At 60.0% G+C, this 24,183-nt stretch overlaps 2 protein-coding genes across 4 annotated transcripts; both read left to right on the top strand.

The window, feature by feature from the left end:
- Positions 1-321: 321 nt before the first annotated feature.
- DRC1 (dynein regulatory complex subunit 1) lies at positions 322-15,581 on the top strand. The gene is made up of 20 exons (XM_071807290.1): positions 322-418; positions 688-1,443; positions 2,527-2,614; positions 3,610-3,722; positions 5,434-5,617; positions 6,133-6,270; positions 6,424-6,510; positions 7,242-7,364; positions 8,845-8,984; positions 9,736-9,870; positions 9,996-10,225; positions 10,528-10,700; positions 11,595-11,684; positions 12,364-12,450; positions 12,726-13,004; positions 13,411-13,497; positions 13,773-13,963; positions 14,954-15,097; positions 15,190-15,292; positions 15,427-15,581. The coding sequence occupies exons 2-20, from the start codon at positions 1,316-1,318 to the stop codon at positions 15,499-15,501; spliced, it is 2,595 nt and encodes an 864-aa protein (XP_071663391.1). The 5' UTR covers positions 322-418; positions 688-1,315; the 3' UTR covers positions 15,502-15,581.
- Positions 15,582-17,308: 1,727 nt separating this feature from the next.
- Positions 17,309-24,136, top strand: TRIM35 (tripartite motif containing 35). Of its 3 annotated transcripts, none has more exons than XM_071807186.1 (7): positions 17,309-17,453; positions 18,669-19,116; positions 20,136-20,258; positions 20,624-20,854; positions 21,716-21,738; positions 22,563-22,684; positions 23,413-24,136. In XM_071807186.1, the coding sequence occupies exons 1-7, from the start codon at positions 17,371-17,373 to the stop codon at positions 23,976-23,978; spliced, it is 1,596 nt and encodes a 531-aa protein (XP_071663287.1). In that variant the 5' UTR covers positions 17,309-17,370; the 3' UTR covers positions 23,979-24,136. The 3 variants fall into 3 exon arrangements, with proteins under 3 accessions (XP_071663287.1, XP_071663285.1, XP_071663286.1); XM_071807184.1 differs by having other exon boundaries at positions 17,329-17,453; positions 18,612-19,116; XM_071807185.1 differs by having other exon boundaries at positions 17,330-17,453; positions 18,612-19,116; positions 20,163-20,258.
- The last annotated feature ends 47 nt before the right edge of the window (positions 24,137-24,183 follow it).

The raw sequence follows: 24,183 nt of genomic DNA, 5'->3' as shown, positions 1-24,183 counted from the left end.
CCCCAACACGTTGCCCACGTATCTCTGGCCCCCATGGGCACAGCCCCCTACCCCTGTGGCCCTGGAGCGGCTGCGCAGGGCTGCGCTGGAGCCGCTGCCAGCAGTGGGGTTCAAGGGCTTGGAGCCGGGCTTCAGTCGGCAGCAGCGCATCCGGTACTCCTGGGCCAACGTGAAAAGGAGACTGAGGGCTGCACTGAAGTATTTCTGCATCGCTGGGAACTCGGAACCCACAGACGCCATGGAGTGGGAGCAGATGGTGCGACTGGATCTCCAGCGCAGGGCTGACGCTCTTCTGCACATCACAGAGGTGGTGGTGTAGAGCTTTGGCAGAACGAGATGGGACGGCGAGGAGCGTGGGCAGGGGCGGCGCAGCGTGGGAGGCCGGGGCCGGGCTGTCCCGTGCAGCTGTCAGAGCCAGGTTGGTGGGGAGGTGTTTCTGCAGGACGAGGTCCTGTGGAGTGTTGGGGTGGCGCTGGCAGACGGGGTGGCTTCTGCTGGTGCTGGTTTGGGTGGGGGTGACACAAAGTGCTGACTCCCCACCAGCTGGGTCCCTTTGGCCCATGGAGGTGCTCCAGCAGATGGCCGCTGGTTCCCGTGTGCACTGAGCCAGCTGCCCCCACCCTGCTGGGGCCCAGGAGACGCCCCATGCTGCTGCTCACACCCCCGACTCGTTTGCTCCCTGTGCAGCCCCGGCCCAAGGACAGGAGGAGCCCCCAAGCGCCTGGAGCTCTGCTGGGATGGAGCGAAGATCCGCCTGCCGCCTCTGGAGGCCTCGGGCAGCAGAGCCCCGAAGAGCAGCTGTGAGCGGAGAGCTCAGCGCCGACACCACGCTTCTGTCACCATTAAACTCTGCAATCTTTGAAACAGCCTCGAGAGCTCTTCATTTCTGGACTAAACCGGGGGAACAAGCTCCAGGCTCCGCGGCGCTGGCGGGGGGCGCTGTGCACAGCGGGATCCTGGCACAGCCCCTGTGCCGCCTCACAGGGCTCTGCTGACCCAGCCAGGACCAGCAGCGCAGAGCACACAGCACCCAGCGAGCTCTCACAGAGCCCCCGAGGCCGTTTTTGAGCACCAGTAACTCCGCCCTGACCCCCTTTATCGCCCCAGCCCCTCGGATCGGGCCCGCGAACGTTACTCCCCGCAACGGCCGCTGGGAGGAGGTTGGAAAGCGGCGCGCACGCGCACTACGACGTTGTCAGGCGAGGCAACGACCGCCGACGCGCACGCGCGGTGGTCGCGTTGCTAAGGAACGCGAGGACGCCGCAGCTGCCGTGCGCATGCGCAGCATCCGCCGCTCCGAGCGGGCCAGACCTTCATGAGCCGGGCAGCGGGCGCGGATGCGGGATGGCGGGCACCGGCCCCGGCCCCCAGCGACCCCGGGCCCCAGGAGCGCATCGCCGCCCGCCGCCGCCGCATCTCTGCCCGCCTTGATGCCAAGCGCCGGTGAGAAACTGGGCTCGTGTTTTCCCCGCCCCGCCTGCCCACCCCACCGGCTCCGCCTAAATCAGGGCCGGGCCCACGCCGCTCCCTGCCCCACGCAGGCATCAGGTCCCGCTCCTTCTCCCCAGACTCTGGTGGCAGGTGATCTCTTCTTCCCCAAACTGCCACTGGAGTTCATGCCCCCACCCCCAAACAGTTCCCTCACCCCAAACTGGCACCCAGTGCCGAGCCCCCCCAGGACCGGCACAGGCTCGGAGACCGTCCCCAGGGCTCAGAGCAGCCCCCGCCCCACACCAGCCCTGGGGCAGGACCCCTACCACAAACTGGCGGGGGGCAGGGAGCCAATGTGGCCTTTGGAGCCTTCCTGGCATCCAGGACCTCCCCCCAAACTGGCCTTGGGCCAGGGACCACCCTGAATCCTGAGCCGGGCAGAGACCTCCCCACTCCCTGCTGAATGGCAGCGGGTCAGGGACCACCCCCGCAATCCCAGCTCAGCCCGAAGTCAAGGACATCTGTCACGGAGGCACATCCAGCTTAGCAAGTAAAATGAAGCAGAGTGTATTAAAAATCATACAACCTTATATCTCTAAATAATTCATTATATTTAGTGTGCATATACTTAAGTTCAATGATAAGTGTTAAACTTAAATTTGGCTCATCCACTGAGCTGTGAGCAGTAAAACCACGGCCACACAGCTCACTTGTTGAGCAGGGAGAGCTCCCAGTAGCTCATCCAGGCTGTTGTATTTAGAGAGTAAAGGGGTTGACCCGTAGTCAAATTGCACACGGTAGGAAAAGCCTGCACAGGAGTCCCTGAGCCCACAAGTTATTGGGGCTCAGTTCCCGTTCTGCTTCCCGTGGGTCTCCCGGCAGGAGTTCTTGGCCTGGCTGCGGCTCAGGCCGTTCCCTCCTCTGGAGCCCGGACCAAACTGCTCTGCTTTGGCTGGGGGGGACTGAACCCAGCGAGGGGGACAGAGAGCGAATTGAGCTGTGCTGAACGTGCAGTCCGGCTGGGATCCCAGATCCGAGGGCATCTCCGAGCGTTAGGGTGCAAAATGTTCTGTGTTTTTCCCCTTTTCTGCCCAGGGCGGCCCTTGGAGAAGATGCAGAGCCCGAGGCGGTTGAGGAGGAAGAGCAGAGAAGGAGCCATAAGGAGATAGAGGAGAGCGGGCAGGTGCGGCAGGAGGACGGGAAGGTCCTCTCGTGTCCCTGACCTCTAGACGTTTGGCTTTACCCTCCTTTTAGCTCCGTATGGCGCTCAGTGTCACACAGCAGCGCTTATGGAAGAAGCAGCAGGGACAGAAACTCCTCAGGACTGGGTGGGGGGTGATTCTTGGGCTGGATCCTGGGAGATGATTCCCCTGGGACAAACAGCCCATGGGCTGGAAGGAGCTGGGACTGTCGCTGTGCATCCAAACCCAGCCCAAATCCCCGAGCCCCATCCGCACACGCAGGGGAAGCAAAATAAGCAGGTGCTCTCAGCACATTCCTCTTGGTGCTGCTGCCCTGCAGGGTTTGCCAGGAGAGGGATAAGCCCAGAAGGCATGGAGGTCCTTGCAGTGCCCATCAAACCCCACCACAGCATGGAGACGTGAGGGGCTGGGGTCTGCAAAGGCACCTCAGCGTGGGCATAGGGGGCAGGCATAGCCAGGGTTGCTCCACTATCCCTCCAGAGTGTGAGGTGCCTACCACTGAGCTCCCCAGTTGAAGAAGGACAAGGGATTGCTGGAGAGAGTCCATGGGAGGGACACAAAGATGCTGAGGGGTCTGGAGCATCTTTGTGATGAGGAGACTGAGAGAGCTGGGGCTGTTGAGCTGGAGAAGAGAAGCTGAGAGGGATGTGATCAATGGATCAATATCTCAGGGTGGGTGTCAGAGGATGGAGCAGACTCTGTTCAGTGGTGCCCAACGCCAGGGTGAGGGGCAACGGGCACAGACTGAAACACAGGAGGCTCCATGTGAACACGAGCAGAAACTTCTTTGCTGGGAGGTGCCAGAGCCTGGCCCAGGCTGCCCAGAGCGGGTGTGGAGTCTCCTCCTCTGAGACATTCAAACCCGCCTGGACCCACCTGTGTGATCTGCTCTGGTGACCCAGCGTGAGCAGCTGGGCTGGACTGGGGGATCTCCAGAGGTCCCTTCAACCCAACCAGTCTGTGATTCACTTCACAGAGGCTGGCCAAGCTGCTCTTCGAAGGCACGCAGATGGTGACAAACATCCAGGTGGCTGCTGACCTGCGGGAAACGCAGAGGAGAGCGGAGGAGGCAGAGCTGAAGCTGCGGAGGTGAGAGGCTGCGCGGTGGGTCTGCGCGGCTGGGAAGGCGCAGTGCAGGTGTCGGTGCAGCTTTTGGAGAGCATCCCTGACCATGGTCATCTGGGAAGGCTTAACAGTCAGGACAACAGTGAATTTATGCTCAAAAGGAAAATTTAGGCACACAAAGAGCCTCCATGTCCATCCTGCTGCAGCTGGATCGTTACAGAGTGCAGCCCGCCAAGGCTGGTGGCTTCTCCAGGTGGCACTTAACAAACTCCTCCAGACCCCTTGCATCTTATATCGCTCTCTAGAAATACCTGAAAGAAGGTTTTAACCAGGGGGGTCGGGCTCTGCTCCCCAGGAACAAGCGCCAGGAGCAGAGGAAACGGCCTCAAGTTGCGCCAGGGGAGGTTGAGGTTGGATGTGGGGAACAATTTCTTCCCCAAAGGGCTGTGGGGCATTGGAACAGGCTGCCCAGGGCAATGCTGGAGTCACCATCCCTGGAGGGCTGGACAGACGGACATGAGGTTCTCAGGACATGGGGCAGTGCCAGGGTGAGGTTGACAGTTGGACTCAATGATCTTAAAGGTGTTTTCCAGCCAAATCAGTTATTTTATGTCATAAAGATCTTCCTCCTTGCACACACTCAGCACGTGCGTGGACAAGGCTCCGCGCAACCTGCTCTGACTCTGAGCCTGATCCTGCTGTGATCAGGAATTGGTGATTTCCCAAAGCCCTTCCAGCCTCCGTTATTCTCTGGCTCATCTGTGTCCCTTCCTGGGCAAACGTTTCCTGCTGCACCCGCCTCTGCGGGATGGGAGATCAGCTGGGAAACACCGAGTCCTTGCTCCTGCTGCCTTTGGAGGGCACTGCAGGAACAGTTTATGGGAGGCTGCCTATCGCGAGATACCTGTCCTTGCTCAGATGGATGGTTTCCCAGTGGGAATCTCATTAAGGAAGCAGGTGCTGTGTCCAAAAACTGCCTGTAGAGCAAATTTGGGGTGGCAAATTGGCTGCTGTTCAACTTGACCCTTGGGTCATCCCCAGAACACACTGGATGGTGCCTCTGGAAGAATAAAGACTTTTGTAATACAGATGTGAGATGTACAGCGCTGCACCTCGAACCCTGGGGTCAATTCTGGGCCCCTCACACCAAGAAAGGCCTTGAGGTGCTGGAGCGAGTGGAGAGAAGGGAACGGAGCTGGTGAGGGGCTGGAGCACAAGTGTGATGGGAGCGGCTGAGGGAGCTGGGGGGTTCAGCTGGAGAACAGGAGCTGAGGGGAGACCTTCTGATCTCTGAACTGCCTGAAAGGAGCTTGGAGCCAGGGGGGTCGGGCTCTGCTCCCCAGGAACAAGCGCCAGGAGCAGAGGAAACGGCCTCAAGTTGCACCAGGGGAGGTTGAGGTTGGATGTGGGAACAATTTCTTCCCCAAAGGGCTGTGGGGCATTGGAACAGGCTGCCCAGGGCAGTGCTGGAGTCACCATCCCTGGAGGGCTGGACAGACGGACATGAGGTTCTCAGGGCATGGGGCAGTGCCGGGGGTGGGTTAATGGTTAATGTTAGAGCCCTTGCTCTAACAACCACTTGCAAGAAAGCTGCTGTTCCTCTGACACCTTGACACCACTTTGAATCCAAACCGGGTCACGCAGGGACGTGCTCCTGCGGCATGGGCCATGCAACCCCATCTGCAGCACTTGCTGCCCCAGCTCCCTGTTTGCCACGTGCTCCTCACTGCTGCAGGCTGGAGAGGCTGGAGAAGGAAGCCAAGTCTGGCACGGCCAGGTTTGCGGAGATCACCTCCAAGTGGGCGCTGGCCACGGAGCGGTCGATCCCGCAGGAGCTGTGGCAGCTGCTGGACCGGCAGCAGCAGCGATGCACGCGGCTTCTGGAGCAGAAGAACCAGCTCATCGGTGACCTGCAGCAGGTGGGGTGGGGAACGGGCAGGGACAACCAGCAACCACAGAAGAGTTCGGGTTGAAAGGGCTATTAAAGGGCATCTAGTTGGCGTGTTCAGTGTGGAGAAGAGAAGCTCTGGGGAGACTTTATGGTGGCCTTTCCGGACTTAAAATGGGCCCATGAGAAAGATGGGGATGGACTTTTGAGCAGGGCCTGTTGGGATAGGACAAGGGGTGATGGTTTTAAACTAAAGGAGGGAGATTCAGGATGGATATAATGAAATTGTTTGTGCTGAGGGTGGTGAGAGCCTGGCCCAGGTTGGGCAGAGAGGTGGTGGCTGAACCATCCCTGGAGACATCCCAGGCCAGGCTGGACGGGGCTCTGAGCACCCTGAGCTGCTGAAGATGTCCCTGTCATGGCAGGGGGGGAACTGGGGGAGCTTTGAAGGTCCCTTCAACCCAAACCATCCTGTGATTCTCCCCTCTTGGCCCCTGAGGATTCCTGGTCAAATACTCTCTGATTTCAGCATCTGCTCTCTTCCAGGAGCTGAAAAACAAAGACGAGCAGTATGTTCAGGCCATTAAGCAGCAGTCGGATGATATCAACCTGCTTTTGGAAAGAATGGAGGAGCAGATCAGGACCATGCTGAAAACTTACCGACACAAACTCCTGCAGATCGAGGTAGCCAGTTCGTGTGGTGCTACAAGAGTCCCATGGGAAAACCTGCAGCCACTTGTCCCCATGTCCTCTCCTGCAGGCTGCTGGCCTGGACCAGGGTACAGTTGGCAATGAGCGGTGATAACGTGATGGTGAAGGGTGCTCTCTCCTCCACAGAAAGCTTTTGAGCTCGAACGGCGAGAGCTGCTGGACAGCAACAAGAAGAAGTGGGAGGAAGCCATCCAGGCCCACAACGCACAGGAGGTAAGGTCCATGTGAGATTGAAAATTGTAGAATTGTTTATGTTGGAAAATATCTTTAAAATCCCTAAGATCATCCAGTCCAACTGTTAACCTCATACTGCCAAAGCCACCTCTAACCCCTGTCCCTGAGAACCTCATGTCCGTCTGTCCAGCCCTCCAGGGATGGTGACTCCAGCACTGCCCTGGGCAGCCTGTTCCAATGCCCCACAGCCCTTTGGGGAAGAAATTGTTCCCACATCCAACCTCAACCTCCCCTGGCGCAACTCGAGGCCGTTTCCTCTGCTCCTGGCACTTGTTCCTGGGGAGCAGAGCCCGACCCCCCTGGCTCCAAGCTCCTTTCAGGCAGTTCAGAGATCAGAAGGTCTCCCCTCAGCTCCTGTTCTCCAGCTGAACCCCCCAGCTCCCTCAGCCGTTCCCATCACACTTGTGCTCCAGCCCCTCACCAGCTCCGTTCCCTTCTCTCCACTCGCTCCAGCACTTCAAAGTCTCTCCTGCAGTGAGGGACCAAAGGCTGCCAGGACTAGGGCAGCTCTCCAGCACTGGATGCCTTGAAAGACCCACATGCACAAAGACAGCTGGTTCCTCAGGACCATGGGGGCCAAGGGACAGTTTCTCAGCCTCCTCTGCAGGGGAATTATCCCTACGTGACCTTGCTTTGTGCTGGCAAAAGGTGCTGTGCTCACAGGAGGAAGCTTTCACCACTGATGGATGATGTTCTCCTTCTCCCCGTAGCTGGAATACATCCATACCCGCCTGAGGAAGGTGGAAGAGTTTGAGAAACAGCTGAAGCAGCTGCTGCTGCAGGATGAGGAGGAGTATAACAGCATGAAGATCCAGCTGGAGGTCGAGGTGCAGGTACAGGGAAGGCTGGCGTGTGCCGCGTGGGGAGGCGGTGGAGCGGATCTCCCTGGGCTGCTCTGCGTGCAGCTGGCTCCGTGGGACGGCTGCATGTCAGGAAACCTGCAGCTGGTGATGCTCCCCTCAGCTCTTCAGCCTGCACAGTCCATCCCCGGGTCAACAGGGGATGCAGCTGTTGTTCCCTCCTCTCCGTGGGTCCTACACCACAGTGCCCGTCTGCCCGTGGCTCTCAGGGCTCTGTAGTACATGGACTGTAGCTCTGGGACGTGTGAAGATCAGGAAGGTCAAGTGGTTTGTGACTTCTGGTGTCTTGATTGATAGGAGGATTGAATAGTGTGAGTGACATAAGGTCATTTCACATCAGCCCAGTTTCCTCCGTCATCAGTGCCTTGGCCTAGGGGGTGGGAGCTTTTCCCCCTGACATTTGGCCATAACCCCCTGGTTTCTCTAGCGCCCATGAAGTCCACTTGGTGTGAGAACTGTCCTGAGGTGGCCCTTGCCCAGGCGGGAGGGCGAGCGGTGGGAGAGCACAGCGCTGGCACACGGCTGCTGAGCGGGCACCAGGGGCTCCCACCGCACACCCAAACCTCGTAACCCTGACTGCCCCGAGGTACAGGGGACACCTCTGGGTCCACTGCGAGCAACGGCGTTAACACTGCAGCACATCTGTGACTTGCTGTAATCATAGAGACACAGAGTCCTTTTGCTTGGAAAAGACCCTCAAGAGCATCAAGTCCAACCATAACCCACCCCTGGCACTGCCCCATGTCCCTGAGAACCTCATGTCCGTCTGTCCAGCCCTCCAGGGATGGTGACTCCAGCACTGCCCTGGGCAGCCTGTTCCAATGCCCCACAGCCCTTTGGGGAAGAAATTGTTCCCAGATCCAACCTCAACCTCCCCTGGCGCAACTTGAGGCCTTTTCCTCTGCTCCTGGCGCTTGTTCCTGGGGAGCAGAGCCCGACCCCCCTGGCTCCAAGCTCCTTTCAGGCAGTTCAGAGATCAGAAGGTCTCCCCTCAGCTCCTGTTCTCCAGCTGAACCCCCCAGCTCCCTCAGCCGCTCCCATCACACTTGTGCTCCAGCCTCTTCCCCAGCTCCATTCCCTTCTGTCATCTCGCTCCAGCACCTCAAGGCCGTTCTTGGCGTGAGGGGCCCAGAACTGACCCCAGGATTTGAGGTTTGGCCTCGCCAATTCCTCAAACCAACATGAAAATCCCAACTGGGTTGAGGAGAGAGTGCCCCACTGAGCTGAAGCTGGAGACAACTTCAGTCCGTTCTCCCTTCCCCAGACATGGCCCCATAGCTTGTACTTATGGGCAACCAGCATCCCATCGCTCATCCCTGAGTGATGCCACGGGGTTAGCTGGGGACATGCCCATGGGAAGATGGGGTTTGGCGATGCGGGATCAGCAGGATCCAGGCTGCTGTGTGGCCTTTGCTCATGGCACAGCTTGTTCTTGTGTTTTTTGAAATTCCAGAACCTGGAGAAGCAGCTCCAACAGATGAAAGCCACCTACCATCTGACCCAGGAGAAGCTGGACTTCAACCTCCAGGTGCTTAGAAAGCAGGATGAGGAGAACGCCATCATCAGAGGCCAGCAGAAGAGGAAGATCAACCGGTAAAGATCCATCCCTGGAAGATGGGCTCTGCCTTACCTGCCATCACCTCCCATACACCATTTTTTGTGGAGCCCATCACCTAAAAGAGGCCAACAAGCTCCATCCCTGGGCTGACCCCAGAGAGCTTTGGAGAGCCCGGCCATGACCTTGGCACTGAGCAGGCACTAGTAGGTGAGCAGCCCCAAGTCCAAGTGCACAACACACATGGAGCTGCTGGAGAGGGGCCAGAGGAGCCCCAGGAATGACCCGAGGCTGGAACAGCTCTGCTGGGAGGACAGGCTGAGAGAGCTGGGGGGTTCAGCTGGAGAAGAGAAGCTCTGGGAAGACCTTAGTGTGGCCTTTCAGTGCTTAAAAGGGGCTGAGAAGAAAGATGGGGACAGACTTTTGGGCAGGGCCTGTTGTGATAGGACAAGGGGTGATGGTTTTAAACTAAAGGAGGGAGATTCGGGATGGATATAATGAAATTGTTTGTGCTGAGGGTGGTGAGAGCCTGGCCCAGGTTGGGCAGAGAGGTGGTGGATGAACCATCCCTGGAGACATCCCAGGCCAGGCTGGACGGGGCTCTGAGCAACCTGAGCTGCTGAAGATGTCCCTGCTCATGGCAGGGGTGCCACTGGGGGAGCTGGGAAGGTCCCTTCCCACCCAAATCATTCACTGATTTGATGATTCTAAGTCCTAAATCCTTCGTGCAAGCTGGGTGTGCCCGAAGGTGCCTGTCTGGGGACGCCCAGCTTGGCTGTCCCTCCCCAGGCTCTACACCATCTTCAGTAACCTGCGAACAAAACTGGCCAAGCAAGAGCAGCAGTTCCGAGAGGAGAGGCAGAGCCTGGCCGCCCACTGCGAGCGCATCGTGGAGAAGTGCAAGGTGGTGCAGAGGAAGATGAGGTGGGGTCTGCGCGGGCACCCACCCATGGCGAGGCCTCCGAGCACCCAACTAAGGTGCAGGGGGACTACACTCATCGTTTTGGGGCACAGATTCCCCTTCCAAGAGCCATTTCCCTCCTCCGCAGGCACTTTGCGCTCTGTGACAGTGAGAAGTTCACAGAGGTCTGGCTCATGAACGAGGAAGAAGCCAAAGGGCTGATGCGGAAAGCCCTGGATGCAGATCTCGTCATTCACACCCAGCAACTGGGGCTGCACTGGGAAGAGCCTCGTTACTGGTTCCTGAACAACGTCGGCCCCCTCGGGTGTTACAAAGTGAAGAGGAGGGCGACCGAGCTGGCTGCGCAGATCCTGACAGGTGGGGCGCACAGTGCCATTGTCACCCTGGTGTCACCGGGACACCCTCACCTTCCTCCTTCTGTCACTCCGATCCTTGCCATTGCAAGGTGGCATCTTGCAGGGGTGACATCGCCAGCCCAGGTCCCCAACCCTGAGCTGGCTCGTGCCAAACCAGTCTGGCGATCCTTGCACTCTGCGTTACCCAGGGCTCCCAGTTCCAGACAAGCTGACCAAGAGCCAGCTCGTGTCCCAAGATGTTTATGGGGTGCTTTTCGGGTTGCAGGGAACAATTATGATTTCCTTTCCTTCTCCATATTTCAGAGAGCAGCGCTGAGGGACAGGAGGAGGAAGAGAGAGAGAAGGAGATGGAAAAAGTGGGCAGTGGAGGCAGAGGAAAAGAAAACACAATGGTGATTGAGGATAAAGTCCCACCTCTGCGAAATATCTGCAAGAAAACTGCCAAGAGGATCCTGGAGCTCGTGAGCGATGAGTCGGTACGTGATGATGGAGCACAAGGCTTGATCAGGGAGCCGGCGTGCTGTTCCCTGGTCGCTTCAGCTTGTACTGGATCTTTTCTCACGCCAAGAAAGGCCTTGAGCTGCTGGAGTGAGTGGAGAGAGGGGAACGGAGCTGGTGAGGGGCTGGAGCACAAGTGTGATGGGAGCGGCTGAGGGAGCTGGGGGGTTCAGCTGGAGAACAGGAGCTGAGGGGAGACCTTCTGATCTCTGAACTGCCTGAAAGGAGCTTGGAGCCAGGGGGGTCGGGCTCTGCTCCCCAGGAACAAGCGCCAGGAGCAGAGGAAACGGCCTCAAGTTGCGCCAGGGGAGGTTGAGGTTGGATGTGGGAACAATTTCTTCCCCAAAGGGCTGTGGGGCATTGGAACAGGCTGCCCAGGGCAGTGCTGGAGTCACCATCCCTGCAGGGTTGGACAGACAGACATGAGGTTCTCAGGGATATGGGGCAGTGCCAATGTGAGGTTAATGCTTGGACTTGATGTTCTTGAGGGTCTTTTCCAACTAAAATGATTCTATGATTGTGTGATGCTAATGAAGGTACTGGCAGGCACAGCCCTGCTGCCCAAATCCAAGGCTGCCCAGACCAGAATAAGCCCAGGCTTCTCCATCTGATGCTCCAGGCTGTTCCTCATCTCTGGGGACAGTCAGCAAGAGCTTCAGACCATGAGGTCCTTTTGTCATCACCATGCTGATAGCTCCATCTCTCCTCTGTGCTGGGAGGCTGCTCCAGAGCCCCCTCACCCTTGGCAGCCGCTGCCCGCTCGGTCTGTCCCCGCAGGGCGGCACAGCCGCAGTGTGGCACGGGCTGGCTTCGCGGCGGGAATGCAGGCACTCGCTGTTTCTCCTCACCCTCTTCTCTGCCTGCCTCCCAAGGGTTTCCTGCTGGAGGGCAAGCAGCTGAGGCTCCTGCAAGCGCTGGGGAGGGACGAGCGCATCCTCATGAAGCTCGACTCCATCTTCGGGGTGAGTTGTGGCTGGGGAAGGGCAGCTGGTGGTCACCAGGGAAGGCTCTGCCCCATGTCCACGTGGGGCAGGACTGAGCCACCCCAGGCTCACAGCCACCCTGCTGTAGAATTAAACATCTCCAGGGCCCCTCCAGCCTCTCCCATCCACGAATACACCCGAGATGTCCCACACTAAACACTTCTTACCACCCATTCGCACCTTGCGTGGCCAGAGGGGACCCTTCTGCTCTGGGGAAATTAATGATGATTAATTAATAATTAAAAATAATGACCTCATTAATGGTGATCTATATGGAAAGGGTGAGTGTCAGGAGGATAGAGCCAGGCTCTTCTGGGTGACAACCAGTGACAGGACAAGGGGCAATGGGTGCAAACTGGAACGCAGGAGGTTCCATTTAAATATGAGAAGCAACTTGTTTGGGGTGAGGGTGTCAGAGCCTGGCCCAGGCTGCCCAGGGAGGTTGTGGAGTCTCCTTCTCTGCAGACATTCAAACCCGCCTGGACCCCTTCCTGTGGAACCTCAGCTGGGTGTTCCTGCTCCGGGGGGATTGCACTGGATGAGCTTTCCAGGGCCCTTCAACCCCTGACATTCTGTGATGCTATGAAATACTCTTTGTTTTGTCCCCAACTCTCATGATGTCTCTGAGGGATGCTCACCTGGTTCCTCTGCTCCCCAGGCCCTCGGGATTGACAGTGAGGATGACCTGTACCAGCTGTTGGATTTTTTCCTGCAGTACAAAGCCCGGGAGGTGACTGTCAGGCAGGTGAGACCACCAGGGACAGCAGAGCTGGGGGTCCAGGAATAGGGGAGCAGAACATCTGAACACCCAGGGAAGGGGATCAGTGTGTTGACCCTGAAATGTCTCCTGGATAAGGGAGGTGAACGTGCCAGGGCTGAAGTGTTGTGATCTGCTGTTGTGGCTGAACAGAGCCTCAGCTCCCTAAATTTGCCAAGGGACAGAGCTGGAAGGTGCTGGGGAAGGTGGCTCTTGGGGAGGAGGTGGAAGGCCCCATGCCCAGCTTGCTGGTTTCCCTTCAGAGCCAGGGCAACCCGGGAGGAGAAGATGTCACGGATCCAGCTGAGGACAGGGAGCACGGTGGATCCAGCCCCCAGAGGGATGAGCTCAAACCCCCTCGGAGCCCGCTGGGCTCCCTTCCGTCTGCGTCCATCCACGCCGATGATGTCCTGAGGATCCTGAACGCGTTTATGCGGGATTTTAACAAGCCGAGGTTGGATGTGGGGCAGAGAGGGACCGTTGTCACTGCGGGGGGAGCCAAACTGGGGTGCAGAGGGGGCTGTGGAGGGGTGCGGGCAGGACTGGGGTGATTGGATTGTCCTGGTAAAGGGTGAGTGTCAGGAGGATGGAGCCAGGCTCTTCTGGGTGACAACCAGTGACAGGACAAGGGGCAATGGGTGCAAACTGGAACACAGGAGGTTCTACTTGAATATGAGAAGCAACTTGTTGGGGGTGAGGGTGTCAGAGCCTGGCCCAGGCTGCCCAGGGAGGTTGTGGAGTCTCCTTCTCTGCAGACATTCAAACCCGCCTGGACCCCTTCCTGTGGAACCTCAGCTGGGTGTTCCTGCTCCGGGGGGATTGCACTGGATGAGCTTTCCAGGGCCCTTCAACCCCTGACATTCTGTGATGCTATGAAATACTCTTTGTTTTGTCCCCAACTCTCATGATGTCTCTGAGGGATGCTCACCTGGTTCCTCTGCTCCCCAGGCCCTCGGGATTGACAGTGAGGATGACCTGTACCAGCTGTTGGATTTTTTCCTGCAGTACAAAGCCCGGGAGGTGACTGTCAGGCAGGTGAGACCACCAGGGACAGCAGAGCTGGGGGTCCAGGAATAGGGGAGCAGAACATCTGAACACCCAGGGAAGGGGATCAGTGTGTTGACCCTGAAATGTCTCCTGGATAAGGGAGGTGAACGTGCCAGGGCTGAAGTGTTGTGATCTGCTGTTGTGGCTGAACAGAGCCTCAGCTCCCTAAATTTGCCAAGGGACAGAGCTGGAAGGTGCTGGGGAAGGTGGCTCTTGGGGAGGAGGTGGAAGGCCCCATGCCCAGCTTGCTGGTTTCCCTTCAGAGCCAGGGCAACCCGGGAGGAGAAGATGTCACGGATCCAGCTGAGGACAGGGAGCACGGTGGATCCAGCCCCCAGAGGGATGAGCTCAAACCCCCTCGGAGCCCGCTGGGCTCCCTTCCGTCTGCGTCCATCCACGCCGATGATGTCCTGAGGATCCTGAACGCGTTTATGCGGGATTTTAACAAGCCGAGGTTGGATGTGGGGCAGAGAGGGACCGTTGTCACTGCGGGGGGAGCCAAACTGGGGTGCAGAGGGGGCTGTGGAGGGGTGCGGGCAGGACTGGGGTGATTGGATTGTCCTGGTAAAGGGTGAGTGTCAGGAGGATGGAGCCAGGCTCTTCTGGGTGACAACCAGTGACAGGACAAGGGGCAATGGGTGCAAACTGGAACACAGGAGGTTCTACTTGAATATGAGAAGAAACTTGTTGGGGGTGAGGGTGTCAGAGCCTGGCCCAGGCTGCCCAGGGAGGTTGTGGAGTCTCCTTCTCTGCAGACATTCAAACCCGCCTGGACCCCTTCCTGTGGAACCTCAGCTGGGTGTTCCTGCTCCGGGGGGATTGCACTGGATGAGCTTTCCAGGGCCCTTCAACCCCTGACATTCTGGGATTCTGGCTGCAGCAAGAGCTTCCCCTGCAAGATTAATGGTTGGACTTGATGATATTGAGGGTCTTTTCCACCCAGAGTGGTTCTGTAATTATAGAGGGCTGGGGAGGGTCCCCTCTAGAGAAAGGGGGTGCAGGCAGTGCTGGAGCGAGGGGTGACAACCAGGCAGGATGTGACCAGCAGGCTGGGGAGGGAAGCAAAGCGGTGGGGCAGGAAGATGCCAGCTGCGCTCGGTGTGACGATGGCGATGGCGCTCAGTGCAGCTGAGGGAATCATCGAATCATAAATGCTCTGAGCTGGAAGGGACACACAAGGATCATGGAGTCCCTGCACAGGACACCCCACAGGTCACCCCGTGTGTCTGAGGACGGTGTCCAGTCTCTTCTTGAACACTGTCAGGATGGGGCCGTGACCCCTCCCTGGGAGCCTGTTCAGTGCCCAGCACCTCTGGGTGCAGAACCTTTGCCTCATGTCCCACTGACCCTCCCTGGCACATCTTCCCTGGGCTCTGTCACTGGATACGGGGCTGCTCTTCCCCCATGAGGAGCTGAGCCCCAGGGCTTTGCTCTGTGTCCCCAGGGAGAAGGATGAATCCCCGAAGGAGGTGCTACCACTACGGGACAGCTCCAGGGACGAGGAGTACTGGGCAGCGCTGGCACGCGTTATCCCCCAGCCCGTGTTGAAGCTGTGGGATGCGCTGGTGGCGGCGCTGGAGGAATATTAGTGAGTGGCTGGCAGTGCTGGCGGGCCAGGGCAGGCTGGTGGCATCAGTGGGGACACCACAGCCATGCCAACCCTCTGTTCTCCTTGTCCAGCAACGTCCTGATGTCCCGGGCCACCCTCCTGGCCGAAACATCGGTCCTGCAGCAGCAGAACTCGGAGCTGTGCGCGCTGCTGGAGGAGTACGTCAGCTCCAGGGTGAGCGTGCCACCCTGGTCCCCTGCAGCTGGGGACACCCCACCGTGTGGGCCCCACGCGGAGGTCCCAGACACGGGGGTCACTGCCCTGGAGACCCCACTGCTGTCAGGCTCACGGGGTTTTCTTCCCCGCAGGTGAACAACGAGCTGCTCTGCCCCCCCACAAAGTGGATGGACTTGAGCTGGGCCTGTCCCAGGGAAACGCAGTGAGCACCCAAAGCCAAGACAGAGATTTTCTAGGCCCTGAGCTATGTCTGAACCCAGGGCTAATAAACCTTTCCTAAATCTGAGCTGTGAGTGTGCGTGTGGCCTGCGAGGAGCATCCCTCTTGCCTTTGTATTTACTTTTCCTTTTGCTGCCCCGACACTTTTTCTCTCCCCAAACAATCATCCCCAATTACTTTTCCCGCTTTGGTCCCAGTGTCGCTACGTCTCTACCTAAATTCTGCATTTCCAAGGCAATATCAACCCAAAGCAGCAGCACCAGCAGAATGATCTCCAGGTGGGCTGTGTCTGCTTCCCACCAGTTCAATCTCATTCCCAGTACAGGTTTCCTGGCCAGCTTTATCTTTAGCCTTGGCTAAAGCAGAACCCTAAATTACACCCCCGCGCCAGCTCCCCTGCCTAACGCTGACACAGCACAAGGTTTCTCATACCAGAGCACAATAACAGGTTTTTGTTTTTGCTGTGGATATCTGTGCCCTTGAATAGGTTTTTCTCCTGATCCCCATCAGGGGCTCCCAGCAGCTTCCAGGGCCGATGGTCCCCTGGGGTGGCTCCCTCGCTGTATCCATGGGGTGCAGAGGGATCCACAGGGCAGAAATGCGAACATGAAGGGCAAGAGGGAGGAGGTGGGAGGCAAGGAAAGGTTTTTGGGGCAAGGAAAGGGCCCTGGGATGGGGAAAGGGTTTTGGGGCAAGGAAAGGGCTCTGGGATGGGGAAAGGGTTTTGGGGCAAGGAAAGGGTTTTGGGGCAGGGAAGGGGGTTTGGGGCAGGGAAGGGGGTTTAGGGCAGGGAAGGGGGTTTAGGGCAGGGAAGGGGGTTTGGGGCAGGGAAGGGGGTTTAGGGCAGGGAAGGGGGTTTGGGGCAGGGAAGGGGGTTTAGGGCAGGGAAGGGGGTTTAGGGCAGGGAAGGGGGTTTGGGGCAAGGAAAGGGCTCTGGGGCAGGGAAAGGGTTTTGGGGTAGGAAAGGGGGTTTGGGGCAGGGAAGGGGCTTTCGGGCAGGGAAGGGGGTTGGGGCAAGGGAAGGGGGTTTGAGGCAAGGAAAGGGCTCTGGGGCAGGGAAAGGGTTTGGGGGCAAGGAAAGCGTTTTGGGGTAGGAAAGGGGGTTTGGGGCAGGGAAGGGGGTTTGGGGCAGGGAGAAGTTTTTGGAGCAAGGAAAGGGTTTTGGGGCAGGTGAGGGTTTTGGGACAAGGAAAGGGTTTTGATGTGAGTGAAGGTTTTGTGGGCAAGGAAAGGGCCCTGAGGCAGGGAAAGGGTTTGGGGGCAAGGAAAGGGTTTTGGGGTAGGAAAGGGTTTTGGGGTAGGAAAGGGGGTTTGGGGCAGGGAAGGGGGTTTGGAGCAGGGAAAAGTTTTTGGAGCAAGGAAAGGGTTTTGGGGCGGATGAGGGTTTTGGTGTGAGTGAAGGTTTTGGGGTCAAGGAAAGGGTTTTGGAGCAGGGAAAGGGTTTTGGAGCAAGTAAGGCAGGGATGGACACGCTGCCTGGGACCAGGGGACAGCAGACACCACCCAGCCCATCTCTGCTTGTTGTGCTGAAGTGCCGGCTCCTGGAGCCACAGGATATCCCAAGAACCTGGGACCGAGCAGCCTCCAGCTCCTGGGAGGGAGGGAAGTGGGGGTCAGCGGTCCCAGCCCTAAACCCCCCACCCCACTCCGGACAAGACGGCGGGGGGAGCTCATGAACCGGTGCAGCAGCTGGAAACCGGGGGGAGTGGACCGGGGGAACCTCCGGAGCGGGGGCGGAGGAACCGTGGGGCGGTGCCCGGGTGAGGTTCCTCCCCGGCGGCTGCAGCCCGGCCCCCGCCCCGCTCCTCCCCGGCCCCCCCGGCTGTTGCCAGCACCGGCCGAGCCCCGGCCCCGCGATGCTGCAGGCGCTCGCCCGGGCCCCCCCGCGCCCGTCGCGGCGGAGGAGCCGCTGCAGGCGCTGCCACTCGCCCTCGGCAAGGTAGGAACCCCCCCACCTGCCCCCCGGGACACGGAGCTGGGAACCGGGGACACCGGGGCTGCCACGTGGGGTCCGGGTACCGAAGCAGCCCTGGGGGGGAACCGGAGCGGCATTGAGGTTGCGGCACCGGGGATGCTCCGGGAGTGGGGTTCCGGGGCAGAGCTGGGAGTGGGGGTTTGGGAACCGGGGCTGGGGATCCGGCTCCGGACACCGGGGCTGCCCCGGGGGCTGGGGTCCGGGCACCAGGGGTGGGGGTCCGGTCCCCGGGGAGAGCACTGCGGGCCGGGCACCAGGGCTGCCCCCGGGAGTGGGATGCGGCTCCGGGCAATGGGGGTGAAGGTCGGGGTCCCGACACCGGGGCTGAGGATCCGGGTCCGGGCACCGGGGCTGCCCCGGGAACCGCGATCTGGGTCCGAACACGGGGGCTGCACCGGGGGTTGAGGATCCGGGGTCGAGCACCGGCGGGAGCACAGGGGATGGGGGTCCGGGGAAAGCACCGAGGTCCGGACACCGGGACTGCCCCCGGGATGGGGATCCGGGCACAACGGGAGAGCACCGGGGGTGAGGGTCTGGGTCTCGCACCGGGGCTGCCCCAGGGATGTGGGGTCCGAGTCCGGACACCGTGGCTGCCCACAGGATAGGGGTCCGGGTCCGAGCATCGGGGGAGAGCATCGGGGATGGGGTCCGGGCCCCGGGGAAAGCACCGGTGTCCGGGCACCGGGGTTGGGGGTCTGGGTCCCGGGCACGGGGAAGAGCACCGGGGATGGGGGCCTGGGTCCCGGGCACAGGGAAGAGCACCGGGGATGGGGACCTGGTTTCGGGCACGGGGGCTGCCTGGGGGACTGGGATACGGGACCGAGTAGGGGGGCTGCCGCGGGGATGGGGGTCCGGGACCAAACACAGAGTCTGTCCCGGGGCTTGTGGGTCTGGGGGTGCCCCGGCGTTGGGGTCCGGGACCGGGGCGATCCCCACGCAGGCTCCGGCCCATTCCCCGCGGCCCCGGCACATCCCGGCGCGGTGGCCGGAGCCCTCCGGCCCTTGGTGGCCGGCAGTGGCCCGGGGCGGTGTCACTCAGGCGGATCCCTGCCCGGGGAGGGAGCTGCGGGGTGAGTCACCGGCAGGAAGGCGATTGCATCAGGAACGGGGCTGTTTTTTCAGCCGAGGCTCTCGGAAAACCCGCTCCAGCCTCTCTCCATCCGTCCCCTCTCTGTGCAGCGCCATGGAGAAGGGAGCCAGCCCCTCGACCAGCAGCTCGGTGGCCTTGGCCTCATCCTCCATGGCCACGTTCAAGGAGGAACTGCTGTGTCCCATCTGCTACGAGCCTTTCCGGGAAGCCGTGACGCTTTGCTGCGGCCACAACTTTTGCAAAGGCTGCGTGAGCCGTTCCTGGGAGCACCGGCACCACGTGTGCCCCGTCTGCAAAGAGCCCTCCTCGTTCGATGACCTCCGCGTCAACCACACGCTCAACAACCTGGTGGAGATGATCATCAAGGAGGACGGGCAGCGGCGGGGCCGGGCGGCCGCCCTCTGCCCCCTGCACCACGAGGAAGCCAAGTTTTTCTGCCTGGAGGATAAGGAGCTGGCGTGTTTCACCTGCCAGAGCTCCGAGCAGCACGAAGGACACCAGATGCGGGCAGTGCAGGAGGCGGCGGCGGATTTCAGGGTGAGGGATGCTCCAGGAAGGGGGGGAGCGGTGTCATGGAGCGGCACCCCAGGATCTGGAGGGGTGCAGCTTGCTTATACCTTGGCACAGACTTGTCAGCACACAGCTTTAGCTGGTGTGCAGCGCGGTTGTACCCGCCGGCGTGCCAGGATGAAAACAAGCCACACCACAAGGGTGGGTCCTTTGGGAGCGTCCCTGCCGCACCGCTGCCCCACGCTCACCCTGCTTAATAATTACCCAGTGCCACCCCGTCCCCTGGGACACGGCCCTTTGCCCTGCGGGAAGCGGGAGCGGGATGATGCTCTGAGGGGTCTGACCCCTCATTTCCCCGCATTTTCTTGGCTCCTTTTTCCTCTGCCGGGATCCGGCCACGCTGGTTGTTGCAGCATCTGCTTATTGCAGCAGCGCCTCGGGGCTGGGAGCATGTTTGGGATGGGGATTGCACAATTCCCCCAACCGGAGGGACACGGTGCGGGGAGGCAGCGCCGAGCCCCATGGAGCCGGATGAGCCCCATGGAGCCGGATGAGCCCCATGGAGCCGGATGGGCCACAGCTGTGCAGGGAGGAGGAAGAGGAGGAGACGGGCTTGGCCGGCAGCCGGGCGCTGTGCCAGGACCCGCCGCGCTTCCCAGGCGGGAAAGCAGCCGCTGCCGCCCTGACTCAGCCCGTGGGGACGTGCCAGATTTCAAATATCGCGGGGCGGCCGTGGGGCTGCTGTTTCGCAAGGCCGGGCAGGCTGCCCGCGGTGCTGAGCCGTCCTGGGAGCGCGGCAGCGGCTGGGACAGGCAGGGACTTGTTGGTGCATCAGTGAAAGGGCTTAAAAACAGGGGGGAGGACTCACCACGAAGCAAAGCTCCTCTGCCTCGCTGCACGGGGATGGTGCGTTTGCACAGCCCCGTGCAGCGCTGGCAAACCTTGGCTGCAGGAGGGCGAAGGGTGGATTGAACAAGGATCCAGCTTAACCTCGTCCTACTGGGTTTGGGGCTCTTGTTTTTCCGCACTGGAAACCCCGGGCGTAGGGTCCTGAGGGCGTCTCATCCCCGCAGGCCAAGCTGAGGAACATGGAGACCTCCCTACGGGATAAGGCGAAGGATTTTGGGGCTGTGCATCGCTCCTACGAGTCCATCGCCAAACACAACCAGGTGCGTGGTCCCTCCTGGTGGGGAGGCAATGAGCCTGATCCTGACACGTGTGTGCACACGTGTGCACACGCCCTGGGCAGGAATGCAGCTGGTTTTGGGGGTGGAGCGCTGTACCCATCCTGGGCTGCTCCATCCCTGAGTGAGGAGAGTGATGCTGGGTGGGAGGAAGGACTTGGATGGGGAGTTGGGGACCAGGGTGATGGGATGTGCCTGCCGTGGCAATGGGGACATTGATTTTGGGAGAGCAGTGGGGGCGAGTCCCTGAGCACTGGAGCTGGTCGGAGGGCTCCAGCTGAGCATGTGGGGGGACCCCAGCGTTGTTGGGGACCCCGAAGGGAGGTGGTGACATCCCCCCCGTGGTGCAGGCGGAAGCGGCGCGGCTGGAGGAGCAGATCAGGAGGGAGTTTGAGAAGCTGCACGAGTTCCTGCGGGGCGAGGAGGACGCGCTGCTGGCCCGGGTGCGGGAGGAGGCGCGAATCAAGGACGGGCGCATCCAGAGCGAGATGAAGCAGCTGGCGGAGGAGAGCCGGGCGCTGCTCAACGAAGCTCACCAGCTCCAGGCGGACCTCAAGGAGGATGACTACACCTTCCTCATGGTAAAGCCCTCCCGGGGTGCTGCCCCCATGCCCAGCAGGGTGTCACTCTCGCTGTGTCACCCTCTACCAGAGTGCTGGGGGATCCTTTGGGTGTTTCCAGTATAAGTTGGGGAATGAGCTGTTAGAGAGCAGTGTAGGGGAAAGGGACCTGGGGGTCCTGGGGACAGCAGGGTGACCATGAGCCAGCACTGGGCCCTTGTGGCCAGGAAGGCCAATGGGACCTGGGGTGGGTTAGAAGGGGGTGGTCAGTAGGTCAGAGAGGTTCTCCTGCCCCTCTGCTCTGCCCTGGGGAGACCACACCTGGAATCTTGTGTCCAGTTGTGGCCCCTCAGTTCCAGAAGGACAGGGAACTGCTGCAGAGAGTCCAGCGCAGCCACCAAGATGCTGAAGGGAGTGGAGCATCTCCCGTGTGAGGAAAGGCTGAGGGAGCTGGGGCTCTGGAGCTGGAGAAGAGGAGACTGAGGGGGGACTCATTCATGGGGATCAATATGGAAAGGGTGAGTGTCAGGAGGATGGAGCCAGGCTCTTCTGGGTGACAGCCAGTGACAGGACAAGGGGCAATGGGTGCAAACTGGAACACAGGAGATTCCACTGAAAGAGGAGAAGCAACTTGTTTGGGGTGAGGGTGTCAGAGCCTGGCCCAGGCTGCCCAGGGAGGTTGTGGAGTCTCCTTCTCTGCAGACATTCAAACCCGCCTGGACCCCTTCCTGTGGAACCTCAGCTGGGTGTTCCTGCTCCATGGGGGGATTGCGCTGGATGAGCTTTCCAGGTCCCTTCCAGTCCCTGACACTCTGGCATTCTGTGGTTTGCAATCCCCCGTGTCAAGCTGAGGTTTGATGCCTGATGTCTCTTCTCTTTCAGAGCCACAAGAACCGCAAGCGCAGGTAAGTCCCGGTCCCTGCTGCATCCCCTGCTCAGTGACGTGCGGTGATTGGGTGGCTGAGCGCCCACATCCCCTCCAGGGGGCTGAGTGGGGTCTCCTGCCCCGCTGCACAGCGGGGTCTCTGCCCCAAGGGACTTCCCATACCCCCATGTCCCCTCTGGGTCTGGGTGCTCCACCAGAATGTGGTGGGCGTCCCCAAGGGCAGGCAGCACCCCTGGGTGCCTCTGGACAAACACCCATGCAGGAACAAAACAGCATTGAGGGAAGCACTAAGACCCTGATGTTGGAGGGATTTTGTGGTGGGACCTTCCTGACACGAAGAGAAGGTCCAGGGAGACCTCATTTTGGCCTTTCCAGACTTAAAAGGGGCTGATAAAAAAGATGGGGACAGAGTTTAGAGCAGGGCCTGTTGTGACAGGACAAGGGGTGATGGTTTTAAACTAAAGGAGGGAGATTCAGGATGGATATGATGCAGAAATTGTTTGTGCTGAGGGTGGTGAGAGCCTGGCCCAGGTTGGGCAGAGAGGTGGTGGCTGAACCATCCCTGGAGACATCCCAGGCCAGGCTGGACGGGGCTCTGAGCAACCTGAGCTGCTGAAGATGTCCCTGCTCATGGCAGGGGTGGCACTGGATGAGCTTTGAATGTCCCTTCAACCCAGACTGTTCTGTTATTCTTCACTCTCCTGGAGTCAGAGCAAGGTTGGGGAAAAGCCCAGGGGAGATGTAGGGTGCTGTGTGGGGTGGCTCTGCCAAAACGCAGGGTGGCAGGGGACCCAGTCCCGTCCCTTCCTCCGTCCCTGGACCTGTCTCCGTCCTCTGCCCCAGGATCGCCTGCACGGCCGAGGAGCCGGAGGCCGTTCCCTGGGGGATGCTCCTTGATGTCTCCAAGTACCTGGGCTCGCTGCAGTACAACGTGTGGAAGAAGATGCTGGACATCATCACCGTAGGTGAGGTGGTGGGTCCCCCCAAAAAGGGTGGTTGTACCGGGGGTGGTGGGTGCTGGAGAGTACAGGAACGTGGAGCAGCTGTGCACGTGGCTGATGAGCCTGGAGAAAGGGGATGGAGAGCAGAACGGGTGCCCTTGGGCACTTGCACCCTGAAAAGGAAGCTCTGGGGAGTGCGTTTCTCTATGGGTTGTCCCCAGAAAGGAAAGGATGGGGAGATGCAGGACTGCAGTTTCTCCATAAACTCATCCCTACAGCAACTCAGGCTCCTACCATGTGTGTCCAGAGAGTTGAGAGGAGGGAACGGAGCTGGTGAGGGGCTGGAGCACAAGTGTGATGGGAGCGGCTGAGGGACCTGGGGGGTTCAGCTGGAGAACAGGAGCTGAGGGGAGACCTTCTGATCTCTGAACTGCCTGAAAGGAGCTTGGAGCCAGGGGGGTCGGGCTCTGCTCCCCAGGAACAAGCGCCAGGAGCAGAGGAAACGGCCTCAAGTTGCACCAGGGGAGGTTGAGGTTGGATGTGGGGAACAATTTCTTCCCCAAAGGGCTGTGGGGCATTGGAACAGGCTGCCCAGGGCAGTGCTGGAGTCACCATCCCTGGAGGGCTGGACAGACGGACATGAGGTTCTCAGAACATGGGGTAGTGTGAGTGTTGGGGTAACAGTTGGACATGATGATCTGGAAGGTCTCTTCCAACCAAAATGATTCCACGATTCTATGTCCCCACCCCAGTCCCCTTCAGCTTCGACCCCAACTCCGCAGCAGGTTGGCTCTCGGTGTCCGAGGACCTCACCAGCGTCACCAACGGTGGCTACAAACTGCTGGTGGAGAACCCCGAGCGCTTCACCTCGGCTCCCTGCATCCTGGGCTCCCGCGGCTTCTCCACCGGCTTCCACACTTGGGAGGTGGACCTGGGTGGCATGACGAACTGGCGGGTGGGGGTGGCCCGGCCCCACAGTGGCACCCACTGGACCTTCCACCACGACGCTCGCTCCGGTTTCTGGTACATCTACCGCCTGTCCGGGAAGGACGGCAAGAAGTGCCGAGCGTCCAACACGGCGCGCTTGGAGACGGCGCCGGGCGACCTGAGGCGGATCCGGGTGGAGCTGGACTGCGACGAGGGGGAGCTGTCCTTCTACGACACCGACCGCAAGACCCACATCTACACCTTCCACGAGAAGTTCGGCGGCACCGTCTTCCCCTACTTCTACGTGGGGGTGACGCCGGTGGGCGCGCAGCCCGAGGCGCTTCGCATCTGTCCCCTCCGGGTCCGGGTCCGTGAGGATGTCCCCGTCTAGCGGCCACCACCACCTCTGCCTGCATTTGGGGTTCTCCAGATGCTTTTTTTCAGCTTTCCTTAAGGAAAAGAAACTAAGGGGGGAAAAAAAAAGAGTTTATGTACGTACTGCTTCCTTGGTTTTTTATCATTAATAAACACTTTGCTCTTCTGGTACAACTCCGCACCTCTCTCTGCCCAAATCGCTCCTTCCCTCTCCCTTTCCA

The sequence above is a fragment of the Patagioenas fasciata genome, chromosome 3, assembly GCF_037038585.1.
Source record: "Patagioenas fasciata isolate bPatFas1 chromosome 3, bPatFas1.hap1, whole genome shotgun sequence".
Taxonomy (NCBI): Eukaryota; Metazoa; Chordata; class Aves; order Columbiformes; family Columbidae; genus Patagioenas; species Patagioenas fasciata.
Note: the sequence above shows the minus strand (reverse complement) of the source record. Positions and strands in the feature narration are given on the sequence as shown.